The sequence below is a fragment of the Mastigoproctus giganteus genome, chromosome 11 (assembly GCF_048544385.1).
Source record: "Mastigoproctus giganteus isolate SK-2022 chromosome 11, ASM4854438v1, whole genome shotgun sequence".
In the NCBI taxonomy this organism is placed as follows: domain Eukaryota; kingdom Metazoa; phylum Arthropoda; class Arachnida; order Uropygi; family Thelyphonidae; genus Mastigoproctus; species Mastigoproctus giganteus.
The window spans coordinates 113,267,728-113,281,238 of NC_143585.1; the positions used below are offsets into that span (position 1 = coordinate 113,267,728).

The 13,511-nt window shown below is 36.9% G+C and overlaps 1 protein-coding gene across 9 annotated transcripts in view; it reads left to right on the forward strand.

Annotated features, from left to right (window-relative positions):
* Positions 1–13,511, forward strand: part of LOC150078358 (uncharacterized) — an 821,930-nt gene that overhangs the window by 457,780 nt on the left and 350,639 nt on the right. For 7 of the 9 annotated variants that reach the window (XM_090384968.1, XM_090384969.1, XM_090384971.1 and 4 more), the window contains one exon: positions 3,005–3,155. The exons of the other annotated variants lie outside the window; for them this stretch is intronic. In XM_090384968.1, coding sequence (XP_090241094.1) covers positions 3,005–3,155 — 151 coding nt within the window. The remainder of the gene's footprint in view (positions 1–3,004; positions 3,156–13,511) is intronic. 9 annotated transcript variants of the gene reach the window in all.

The following is a 13,511-nucleotide window of genomic DNA, read 5'->3' on the forward strand; positions in this document are numbered from 1 at the left end:
AAATTAAAGCCGCGATCGACCTGTTGGCCACCCCTGCTATAGACGTTAAAAAAATGCATGGCACGTTGTAGCATCTACCATGGGATCAGAAGAAAGGCGTGTTAAATGCGGTAGAGTGTTATAAGTAGGAGAGTACACTGAAAGGACAGAATTCATAGGGTTCTTGGGCAATGCGACACTGTCACCCCTCTCATTAGTGGACGAACACACTGCTTGGCAGTGTGTTCGTCCCCTAATGAACACACTGCTTGGCAGGTATAGGTACACTGCATTCACGTAGACGGTAATTCGATATCAGTATGGATAAACATCGCGAGTTAGCCGACTTTGAAAGAGGGATGATAGTGGGTGCCTAACTCATGGGTAACTCTATCGCGGTTGTGGTATAGAAATCGCACTATCCCCATTTGGCAGTGGACAGCGCTGTGGCAGAGAACAGTGGTGGATGAGTGTGGCTGTTGACGTGTCTCGCATTGTTTCAGCCAGCCGGAAAGTGACAGTGGCACAAATCATCGCCGACTTCAACGAGGGAGGTGCCAGAAACGTCTCCACCAACACCATGCAGCTAATGATCGCCTGATGGTCTTCACCAAGACCATTAGCCGCAATAGGTTATGAGAGCCGACGACCCACCAGAGTCCCATTGCTAACGCCATAACACAGGACTCTACATCAACTGGGCAAAAGAACATGGGCACTGGACCTTGGATGATTGGATACTGGTCTCCTGGTTCGATGAGGCCCATTCCCTGTTATTTAGAGGGGACGGGACGTATCTGGCGGAAACCGCACGAAGCTATGCGTCGTGCGGTTTCCACACAAAGCATGTTAACAAGGAACTGTTCAGGCAGTTGGACGGTCGCTAATGGTCTGCGGCTTGTTCAAATGGCACACGTTGGGACCTCTTGTACGTCTCGATGCTTCTCTGAACGGTCCAGGTAACATGTCCATCCTTGCAGACCATCTGCATCCCTTTATGGTCATCATTCATCCACAGGCAGTGGACTCTTCCAGCAGGACAATGCGCCTCCCCATAGAGCTGCGGTGATTAGAACATGGTTCGGAGAGCATTCCGCAGATTTTACCCCCATGAAATGGCCTCCCCATTCACTGAACATGAACCCTGTGGATAGGTCCGTTCGAGCTTTGGATTCTCCTCCCAGAAATGCGACGGAATTATGGACAGCGGTGCAGTAAGCATGAATGGCAATACCCGTGGAACGCTTTCGTGAACCAGTGGGTTCAATTCCTCGTCGTGTGACTGCCCTTATACGGGCGAAAGGCGGGCCTACCCGTTACTATGTAGGCATCCCATGATTTCTGTCCACTCAGTGTGTAACGGGAGTTAACTGTATAGGCAATTTACGATTTACTGTATTTGACTTGGTGGTGATTCTTCATATTCCAGTGTAAAGCTTCCTTATTCAGCTGCAGTAACACACGTTCTCACTTGGATTAATCTTACTTCTTTAACCTCCCTATCTCTCTTTGCATGAACATGTAAAAAATACTGGTTTTTCTGAATCTTCAAAAAAAAAAAAAAAATTTTTTTTCGGAGGATCTGTAAGTTCTATACGAAATTGCAAATTCGACCTATAATGGGACGTTGCATTTGGAGTACCTCCTCTAAAAAGATTCTCGATTCTATTGAAAAAAAAAAAAAAGAAGTGAATTTAATCACTGCTCTTTCGCTTACGAAGTCACTGTACAGGTCAGTTCGGTTTTGCACGCCTGTTATACCGATATTTCCACGAGTACAGAAATTAAATTGCCACCTCTGATTTTATCCCTTTATTCCAAACCAGTTGTACCACGTGCACAAGGCCTGCATTGTATACCCAGGTATCCTGGATATTGCCCATTCATGGTTCTCGAAACTCACTGGACTAACTTTTCCCTGTTTATTTATTCCCCCTGTTTCTGTTCTCGTTCAAGTTTTCTTTCTCCTTAGGTATTTCTTTAAAATTAGTCTGGTGTCAACAAGTTTGTTTCTCGGCTCTCATTCTGTTTACGCTATTTCGGTTCCAATATCCTTTGTTTTTGTTTGAGGACTGTCATTAAAAAAAAACGTATTTTAGGTTTGATAGTATACTTTAATATAATATTATGGGATTTGTTTCTTTGTTAATTTTTCTTACATATTTCCTACTGCAGAATGTGACATATTTTATGGTTGTATCACTGTTCGTTAATTCTAAAATAATTGTGCAACTCTGATAGATGAGTTTGTGAAATAAGTATTTCCTCAAACGCTTATGTTTCATATTTCCTAAAGGTCAGATAAGCACAACATGAAGTGCCTTGTTTAACGCGCAGTTGTCAGGATGGCCCCGTAACATATGCCTGATAGCTGGTTTAGAAGGCAGTTGAATAACTCGGGCTAATATAATCCAAGTAGTGTTGTGAGCCAGTTTGCCTGCATTCCTGGTTGGTGTTAACGCACGCAGAACTCGGCGTCCCAGTATAAGCGTCAGTCAGGCATCCAATCGGCCACAGTTTGCTTTCATGGGAACCCACTTTAACTCTGGCTAGTGCGGTAGTGCTTGTGCATGCGCTCGACGGTCTTCCCCCACACATGCTTTCACCATGGCAACAGATGTGGGTTTTCGCCTGACAGCATCAGTAACGACAGTGCGATGAGAAAGACGGCAACTCCCTGAGTTGACATAGCTTTCTGCTATCGGCTTTAACGTTTGTTGCTAGGCGTGCATTGACAGCTTAGCGTACTGGGCGCACGGGAAATGTCTTGTGCCTTGTGTGAAGCGTTATTCCCTCAGAGAAACCTTACAGAAAAATATCTAATTCTTTTTGCGACCATGGATATAATGCAACTCATTCGTCGGTCCTAGCCCAGAAGTAGTCTAATTGTAGTCGTAGTAATGGTAATAATATAGGTTGGGATTTGTGGCCAGCAACAATGTTGTGACGCTTTGTAGCAGTAGACAAACAAGCCGTGCAGTTTGATCGATTGCTGGAGTTACTCACGGCAACTGTCTCTCACCAGGTCCACTACAGCACGCGGACCCGCAGCAATCCTGCTCACAGTCACCTGAGTACCAGCCGTCTCACTGCCATTGCAAGAAAGTCGCGTAACCGACCTCTCGTCGATGGGATTGTACGGGATACTCCTCTCACATCTTTGCCTCAGGACAAAGGTCAGTCAATGTCTTGTATTTGGTAATTATATTTCATTGACATTATTTCATGCATTGAATTTATCCAGCTGACAAATTAAGTAAAAATAATATTTAGTTCAGGTTATCCATCCTAAAATATTGTTATATAATTACTTAAAAGAATTTTATCTATGTTTATTCAAATACAGGCAACCTTACACTCTTTTCTCAAATTATGTACTTTTCATTTATTTAACCTGTGAGAAATTTATTTCACTGCAGATGTACCATTCTTTATTGCTGAAGGTAAAGATTAATTTTAACCAAGTCTCTGTTATTAAAAATTTATATTTAGAGACAACTCAACCTTAAGACTGTTTATAATTTAAAATGAGTCAGGTTGTTTTTGAGTGCAGTGAATTAAAAATACTAACAAATTACAACTGTTCTATTATGTGCATGTGTATTACTCTATTGTTTTCAGGCATATTCAAGGTGCAGAACAGATCCACATATTTGACTTAGTTAATTCAGAATATCACTAAATGCACAGTCTCTGCTAACAGTTTTTTTGTAGATATTATATATGCTTTGCATTACCAATTTTGTGAATCTTTCAGCTTGCTGCATGGTACTACTTTGTACAAATGCCTAATTTATGAAATATTCTATTATTTTTATTTATTTGTTTTTTGTTTATAAAAAAAAAAAAGGTCTTTTGAATACATACTAATCACCAATTCCAAGAACTGTAGAATTGATCCTAGGACTGTTTCTAGTGTTTGAAAATTAGGAAAGCAGCTTATTGATTTAGTAATTGTCAGAAGAACAATAGGAGAATTAATGGAAGTTGTTTCCTGCCTCAGTTTGGATATTACATACAAACTGTCTATATTAAGAACTGAAGTTGCATATTCAGGCTGAATTAAAAATGAAACGACAGCATACATGGGTAGAAGAATAAGAAATTTACCTCATGATAAAGATTGACGTATGAAATTTTGTTTTCCTGATGGGCAACCATGAACCTAAAAGTGCAGCCTTAGTTAGTGTTTAGTTATGTGCTTCCTTACTGAGCATGGACTATTTAATTACAAAATGAAACAGTTAGAATTGACTGAAAGTGAACTATGTGATTAGTGGCAAGCTTGAAGATTCCAATCAATATGCTGAAGATCTGCCCTCAATATGAAAATTTAAGAAGACGAAATTTTCAGAATTTTCAAATGATTTATACTGGAAAAGGAATCGCCTTGCTAGATAGTAGGTAGAGCCATGCCTCCTCTTTCGCTAGGCATGAGTAATACTGACTGACATCCGGTGGACTAAATCAGCTATAATAGGCTAACATTGTGTTTAAAGCTTTTTTTTTTTTTTTTTTTTTTTTGTTATGTTTGCTTTTACTTGTGCTACTTATGATGAAATTAAGTGTCATGAATGGTGGTATGGGACTCGGGGCCCAGGTACCACCGTTAAGCAAGATGGTAGCATGAATGAATGAAAAATTTGTGGGAATTGGGGATCCTCCCTAGTTAGTCTGTGGGATGCATCAGTGGCATATCCAGATATCATCGTAAGGGGGGATGGCAGACTGCATGTTCTTTTGAGGGTTTTTTTTTTTTTAAGAACTAGGAGGAATCTAGGTTCTATTCTTGGCAACAACTGGAGTTGTCTTCATCAATAATGGATATACTAGTTAGCCAATATCAGGAGGCTTCCCCCCCCCCACATTATTTCAGTTTTCCAGTCTGCAAAACATGCAGTCTGGCTCATGGACACACTTCTAGAGATAAAACACAAATATGAACATAAGCAACATGCTCATGTCTGTATTTGTGCCGGAAAAATTTGTCCTGAGCTCTGCAAAAGCTGCATTAAATATTTGATCTTGTGAATAAGTAATGGAAATTTATATTTGTAATAATCTTAAAATAAGTTGCATGTTTTACCTCACTACAGCAGTTACAGCTTCATTTTAACTAATATAAGAGCACCATAGTTTAATAGTGGACAGTGCCTTTTTTTTTTTTTTTTTTTTTGCAGTGTATGCATTCAAATGTGAAAATATCACTCAGTATAAGAATCATCACACTAGAAACTTTTCCTCCAGAATTCTTTCCGGGCAGTGAATGCATTTTGGTTAAAATCAGAGGCATAATGTCAGAAATGTCAGAAATGAGTTCCATATCGCTTGCACACACCTTACCATACAAGTATGCCTTAAGTATACAAAACAAAAACAAAAAAAAAAAAAAAATCTGATGGGGTGAGGTCAGGGCTCTAGGGTGGGTGAGGCATTGTACTTCACCTTAGTTGGGCAGTCTTTTACAGTATCATCTTTGCTGTGTGCAGTCTTGTGTTATCCTGCTGAAACTTGATGTCCTGCTGATTCAGTTCCAGTCTTTTGGTTTTGAGTTTGATTAAGCTTTTCCAGGAACAGACAGTATCTTTCTTTGTTGATGGCTATTCTGCTCTCCAAGAAATTGATAAAAAGGATGCCATTTTGATCCCAGAACACAGCTGCCATTAGTTTTGTCGACGATTTGGAAAGTTATGGCTTTTTGTTTATGTGGGTGTGGCCATTTCTTGGATTTTCATTTGGTTTGTGGGTCATAATGGAAGAACCATGTGTCATCACACGTGATGACATCTTTAAAGCACTCAGGACTGCCAGAAGAAAACCTCTCCAGAAGATTTTCATAGATCTGTTTCCTCACAGCCACCATCTCTTGTGTGAGCAGCTTTAGGTGCCCACTGAGAACAGAATTTTCTGTACCCCAGTATATTGACAATAGCCAAAATACCCTGACACTTTTGCAGTGCTCATCACTTGTTTGGTGGTTATGCACCTGTAATTTTTATTGATCTGGTCAGTGAGTTCTTCGTTTTCACTATTTTTGACAGACTTTGGTCTTCTGGCTCTTGGTTTGTCCTCACTGTCACAATCACCTTCTGAAACTGTTGGAGCCACCACTGGACATTACTTCAATCAATTTTCTGGTCCCCATAGGCTGCCTGGAGTTTTTGATGGATAGATATGGCTGACTGATAATCTGATTTGAACAGGAACTCCATCACACACTGTTGCCAGAAACGGCTGTCACTTTATCCATCCATATCTTCGGATCTGAAAACATCAGCAAAATATTAGTTGTGTTAAATGGGTAGTACAAAAGTTGTACACCATTATAAATTCCCCCTCTTCCTTATGCATGCGCATACATGTTGTGAATAATTCTGCATTACTTATTGATCCACCCTTGTATATATAGCATTTTCAAGAACTCTTAAGTCCCGAGCAGAGGGGAAAAGTATCCCCTATTCCTGTAATTTGTTATAATAATTTTGCAGATATTATATCATAAACAAAATTTCTAACAATTTCTACAATAAAAAAAGTCAAGCAAGATAAATTTCACAAATTAAAATTTATGGATTTTTGTCAACATGAGAAAATGATGAAAAATAACAATAAAAAATGGTTTTCATAAATAGTGATTTTTGTATGAGATACTAGCAAGGACCCAAATGATTGACAGGTATGCTGTAACTTATAAGAACACCACTGCGAATGCTATTACAAAAATGATAAATAATAGTATTATTAATTTCTGATCACACCTTATCAGTCTTACTGTAATTGATATCAGCAAGGTGTAATAAGAAAGTTGAGGACACTTGAGTCTTCAAATTGAGGCATCACAGAAAGTAGCAACATGTAATTCAACTAACCTGATTATAGTAACACATTAATTAACTATTTGACTACAGTAAGTCTGAATTATTGCCTACTGAAAAAATGTGATTCTCATCACATTTTTAAAATGAGCAATTTTCCTGAGTATCAGATTTTCATCAAATTTTATTTGATTAGTGAAAAATGCAACAGAAATCCACAAAATGTTAAAAACAGCTTTCAGAAAAGAAGTTATCCATCTTCAAAGACTTCAGTATTTTGAAGAAGTTTGAAACTTGCTTGTCAATGATAATCCCCTGTTGCCCCCCTTCAACTTCAAAAACCAATGATTCGTTTGCTCATGTTTGTGATCTGATCAGGAATGGTCTACATTTAACTATCTGCAAAGTTGTTAGCGAAGTATTTGCCATGGGACATGTCAGTAAATTCTAACACAAGATCTGGCAGTGCAGTGTCCTTCAGTATGTGGCTCACATCCTTACTGATGATCATGGAGAGCAGTGAGTTCTCCTGTGTCAGGATCTTTTGTCAGTGTTCTGCTGCTCACTTATACTTCGTTTATTCCATTGTTACTTGTGACAAATCATGGGTATATAGTTATGACAGGAATTCTTGGTGGAAGACTCAGTCAGCTTCAAGGAAGAGAATCTTGACAAATGTGAGCAGCACTTGTATTATTTTATATTGACTCAAAGGGCATTGTTAATTATGAATTAGGCCCACATGGTCAAACAACAAACCAAGAACACTACAAAACAGTTTTATGGCAGTTGTGTGATGCTGTTTGGAGAAAATGGCCGATAAAGTGGGTTTTGGGAATTGGCACTTGCTTTGCATCATCACAAACAACAACTCTACTAGTTTTCCATTGAAGAATATCTTAGGAAGCAATCCACAGCTGTGGTTCCCCATCAAGTCATACTGATTGGATTTAGCTCAATGTGATTTAAGTTTAAAGCTCCCTTGAAAGGTTATAGTTTTGCAGTTGAGGAAATTATTCAGAACACAATGTAATACAGTCAGTTCTGCTATAATGCAGTACATGTGTTCTTAAAAATCTCCACGTTATGATATTTCGCTCATTAAAAACAACAGGGCTTATGGGAAGAATAGGGACAGAGGCACAGCACTCAAAAAACAAAAAAAAAGTTCAGTCTGGTAAGTAACATGCTAAAAAAAATTAAAAATCCAAAAAAATTGCTAACACAGGTTTAACATCTTAAATTTCTAATAAATAAATAAATATTACAGTAAATATAGCACTTTACCTTGACAAGTTACATTGCATTGGTCAGAGACTATGTACACTTATGTACTAGCTTAATTAATACTGTAATATATGCATACTAATTGATATTTCTGTTTGCTGACTTTTTTTTTTTTTTTTTCTTGGATTGTAAAATTCAAAACAGTAAAAAAAAATAAGCAATCAATAACGAAAAACACGGCATGCAAAAATTGCCCAAGTGAGATGCGGAGTAACAAGTTTACGAAGCTTAAGAAATAGGAGTGAAGAGAAGATTCTGAAAATTTATTTAAGTTTTTTATATGATTGAAGATTTCCTGAAAGGGAATCCATTTTTCACCATAATAACGTAAAAGCCCGCAGAATCCCAGCTATCGGTATTATCGCAAATTCAATAAGATCGAGTTTACTACTCTTTTATAATATATTGCACAACAGAAAAGCCCAATAAACTGGGAAATGAATTTTTTTTTTTTATTATTGTTTTATGATATTGACCTCTAGAAATGTGCTCCTCTGCTTATGCTATCACGCCTCACAAATTTTCTGTTCGAACAGAAAAATGTGAGCTCCTGAAAACATGAGTCAGCTACACAATATCACCTGTTATCTTGTGAATACAGCAAATGACAACAGTCTCTCCGACTAATACAACTACAGTAAATGGGAAATATAGCTCTCACACATTTGACATTTTTTAAGCTTCGTAAACTTGTATGTATTGCTGTGCAGGCCTTGACATTCAGCTTGGTGCCAGGTTTTGAGTTCACCTGGTGTTATTCACAGATGAATTTGCTGATAAGCCAACACGAAAATCGCAATATGCCCCCACTGTTCCCTAATATATCAGTCGCATTGGAGCAAATTCACGTTGCGAAAATATGTCACAGCAAAACTGCTAATACTGACTGTATTAGCAATTTCAAAAAAACCATCAGGAGTGCTTTGAGAAGTTGCAGAATCATTGTAATAGGTATAATTTCAAAGAGACTACTTTGAAGCAGATTCATCTGGCTATATAGGCGAATCTCCTTCAGAATAGGTTCAGAATTTCCAAAATTTTAGTTTAAATCCCAAAGTTTTGATCACACCTTGTATACTGTAATTAGGTTAGTGCTGTGCCAGTTAACCAATTTTGATCTGACAGTCGAATATTTAAGCTTTTTCTCTGGGAAACAAATTGAGAAAATATTGACATATAAATGTCCAGTATTTTCCAATTAAGTTTTATTATCATTATATAATTTTTGTTCAATTTTTATTAGTTGTTTCCTTGAGAGTTTTTATAAAATTTTCAGCTGTGAAATTCGTGCTTTCTTTTTTTTTTTTTTTTTTTTGCAGAAGTAACACATTTGCGCATGTTTGATCAAAACAGCTAACATTTAGACCAGAAAGGGCAATGTATTTGGATGCAGTTTTTAGGCACATTTTTAATAGATCAAGCTTGTTTATTTTTTTTTTTAAGATTAACCTTCCGGTGTTTAAACAAAAGCATATAGAAGATATACCCCCCCCCTCCAAGCTTATTGGGTAAAACATTTTCAAAAATGTTCTTCATTAACAATTCATTCACTTTTCTAATTTTAAACATAATGTGCATAGTGGGGAACATATCACCTACCTCAAAAGGTATAATAATATTTATTAAGCTTGGTTTAATGATATTTTATTTTCAGTTGGTATTTTGTGTCACAGTTCTGTTCTACAGGTAAAAATATTTCCTTGTGCTCAAATGTGTTGTAGTGATCCTCGTTACGTTAGAATAACAGTTCCAGTTTTTCCAGGAAAAATTCAGTTTTTATGGACAGATAATGTTGAACTTGTACAAAGTAACTGTGTGTGTGTTAAATATGTCTTTAACCTGTTTGAATGTGAAAGTGTTTATTCTAAAAATAAAAGCTGCATAATAAAATTCAAATTACAGGTGGGTTCCAGATTGATTTTAAATGAAACCTCCATTTTAGTTTCATTATACAGTATTTTATATTATCACAGTATTTTATATTTATATTATAGTAAGATATAAAGAAATATCTTACTATAATCAGCCTTTTCCAACGAGTGTATCGTTTGTTATTTTATATATATATATATATATATATATATACACAGTATATATATATATATATATAGTAATGCTTGTCAATAATGCTTGCTATGATGATGAAATGCAATGAAATAAATTTGTGATAAGTTTTCTCAAAGAATGGGTGACCAATGAGTAATGTTAAACATTATTCTTCAAAGAGAGATGGAGTTAAGGTAGGAGTGTCATGCCACCATTCACTTAACATTGAGTGTGTTCTGTCATTGTATAGCAAATTAAGATCAGTAATAATACACTCAACTATTGTCTTAGCATTAGGTTTGTGGCAGCAGTCTTCAGGTAGACAAACAAATGCAGTGGTTTATGCATATTATTTAAAATACATTTTTTAAGATTATTTATTCAATAAATCATAAAGTAATCCCTTCTGAATGTAGAAGGGGCATTCACTGAAGCAGAGGCTTTGGAATAAGCAGTTCGGATAGCCCTGGAATCAATGCTGGCACTTGCAGAGCAGATAATGATGCTTTTAGGGCTGATGTATGAGTATTGGTACTCAAATCAAGGCTAGGATGGTGGCAATAGTTTCCATGCTGTGAACAGCATGGATATGGACATGCACCCAGTGTATGCAATGATACAGTATTTGGTTGCAGAGGGAACATAACCAGTAAATATTTATGACTGTATGGTATCTGCATACAGGCCAGACTGTCTGAAATCAGACTGGGGCCTGGTGCACATCAAAACACAAAAAAAAAAAATGGTTATTTTAAAACAAAGTAGCATTATTAAAAGTAGGCAATTTGACAAACATGGTATATTACTGTGATATAACTAAAATTATAATTTTATTGTATTTGTTGATGTTAGAATGTGGCCATTGAGCACAAATCCAGACATTGTCTCTGTACTATTTGCAAATCCTGACGAATTCTGCAAATCTTTTTATGCTTTAAGAGCAATAAGATCAGTATTATGAAACGATACGTTTTTTTTTTTTTTTTTTTCACTCAATAGAAAGTTTCTGATTTCTTCTTTTTCTTCAAAAAAAAAAAAAAAGACTGATTGGGGAGTGATCATATGATTAAATATATATTTAATGTACGATAATTAAAATTTGTTTTTAAAATTGGGATTTGTGTTTTTTTTTTATTTATGAACCATTCAAGTAGTTTTTACATATAAACATTTTGTTAAAAGTTTGGTATGTCAGATTTTTGTCCTAGCATCATCTATATTAGTATTCTTTTTGTGAATAAATTTACTTGTGATTGCTGACTGTTTTTTGTAGTTAGATATCCATTTCTTTCTCTGACCACTTACTAATTTCTCCACTAATGCTCATTCCTCAAAGTTCAGTTATTTCTCCCACCTTTTTCCTCTTGTATATTGATGACTTTATTCTTTCATTCTGCAATTTTTGCATTCATTCCTATCAATTCCCTACTCTATAGGTGAACAAATGATTCCCTGGATGTCACACGCTGTTGTAACTAATTTGTTACAAAATATCTAAAACTCAAAACTAACTACACTGGTGTTCAAAGAAAGTGCATCACCTTGCTAACGCTTTTTCATGATGGTATGTTACATTAATGGCTAGCATCACAAATAGAAATATAAACAAAAGATATTTATTAATAGTTAAGGTAAAGCTAAGTAATATTTGACATGTGCTCTCAAATTATTCCCAAATGAGTATTTGCAACCTTTATACAACAGTTTTGGTAAGGCCGACCGGGATAGCCGAGTGGGTAAAGTACCTGCCCGGCAACCCACAAGTCGCGGGTTCGATTCCCGCCTTGGGCTTGGATCAAAGTACTGCAAAAACCTTGGGAGGTGCAATATGGCCACAGAAGCCAATGCGCCAACAACTACCAAATCAAAAAAAAAAAAAAAAAAAAGTTTTGGTAAGCAAGACAATTATGGCTGAAATGTTATCAGAAGCCCTCACTTTGCTTCAGTTTATCATTTTAAATGGAAAACAAAATGAAAAGTTCACCAGGTGCAAATTATTTTTGGTTGAACTGCCTCTGGCCCTGATGACAGCAGCACACCGTCAAGGCATTGACAATATCAATTTCTGAAGATAATCAACTGATAGTTCGTTGTTCCAAACACAAATTATGGCTTCCCAAAGTTCACGAAAGGTCTTTGGTTTCTTTCTGGCAATTGCAGATTCCACACGATGCCAACAGTTCTCTATAGGATTCAGGTCTGGGCTGTTTCTGTCCAGCTAAGAGTTGTAATGGACCGTTCTTCCAACCATTTTTTCACCTGTAACAAATGTAAACACATTACTGTCAAACCTCTAATTCAGAAATGAAGCTAAAGTAACTACAGAAGGGCCTACTTACACACTTTTGTAAGTGTAATCTTGCTTTCTTACATCATTTTCCACTGCTAATGCTTTTATCAATAATCACCAGTATGCTGTTCTTCCCATAAAATCTGCATTACTCTTATTTCTTGCAAACTAAATTTGACGAAATAAATCAAACTAGTTATCTGTTCGTCAAGTAAAGTGGACCCTTAGGTCCGCTTTACTTTATGTTTATATTAATTGTTTATCCACTGTATATCAGTCTTCTATCACTGAGTGGCAACTTTATGCATATGATTATAAACTTTACAAATTTAGCTATTCAACTTACAGTGATGAACTCATTGTAAGTTTAATTTTTCCACATGACAAAAATCCAGCATTATACAACACCTTGTTTTCATGTGAAGCTAAATTTTCGTTTGGATTCGGTATTATTAACAAGAGAACATATTTCTTCGAAGACAGAAAACCTCCCTTTCAGTTTCGTGAGAAAAGTGGCCATAGACCGTGTGGCCCTTCCGATTCATGATTTAATTGGTCCTTTTTCCAAAACCCGTTGTCTTCGTGTGCCTTCTACAGCAGCTTGGGTAAACATGACTTCCAGTGGACACCAATCGGTTTATGCAGGTTGGCTCCATGCCACTTGATTCTAATTTGGCGCCTCCGTAGCCAGGTGGGCAGGAGCAGCAGTGCGTAGCACACGCTTCTTGATTAGACCGGGGTTCGAGCCTGTGACCACCAAATACAGAGGATGCGGAAAGGTCAGGGAATGACCACCGCATATCCTCAGAGCAATATGGCCTTAGTTGATAATGCTCCTAAAAACCAAATAACAACAACATCACACAGAAGAGATAGGATGGATCGAAGTGGGAGGATCACCATATTCCGGAAAGCAACAAGATCGTTTCCAGAATATGAACAAATCCATGGGTAATATGACTCGTGGTAAAGGACAGATGTGGTGGGAGTGTTCTACATCGTAAACAACTTCAAGGAGTATGATTAAAATATGTTTGGGCAAGCAAACATTATTGCCGCATTATGGTTGACTATTATTGGTTGGAAATCGTGGA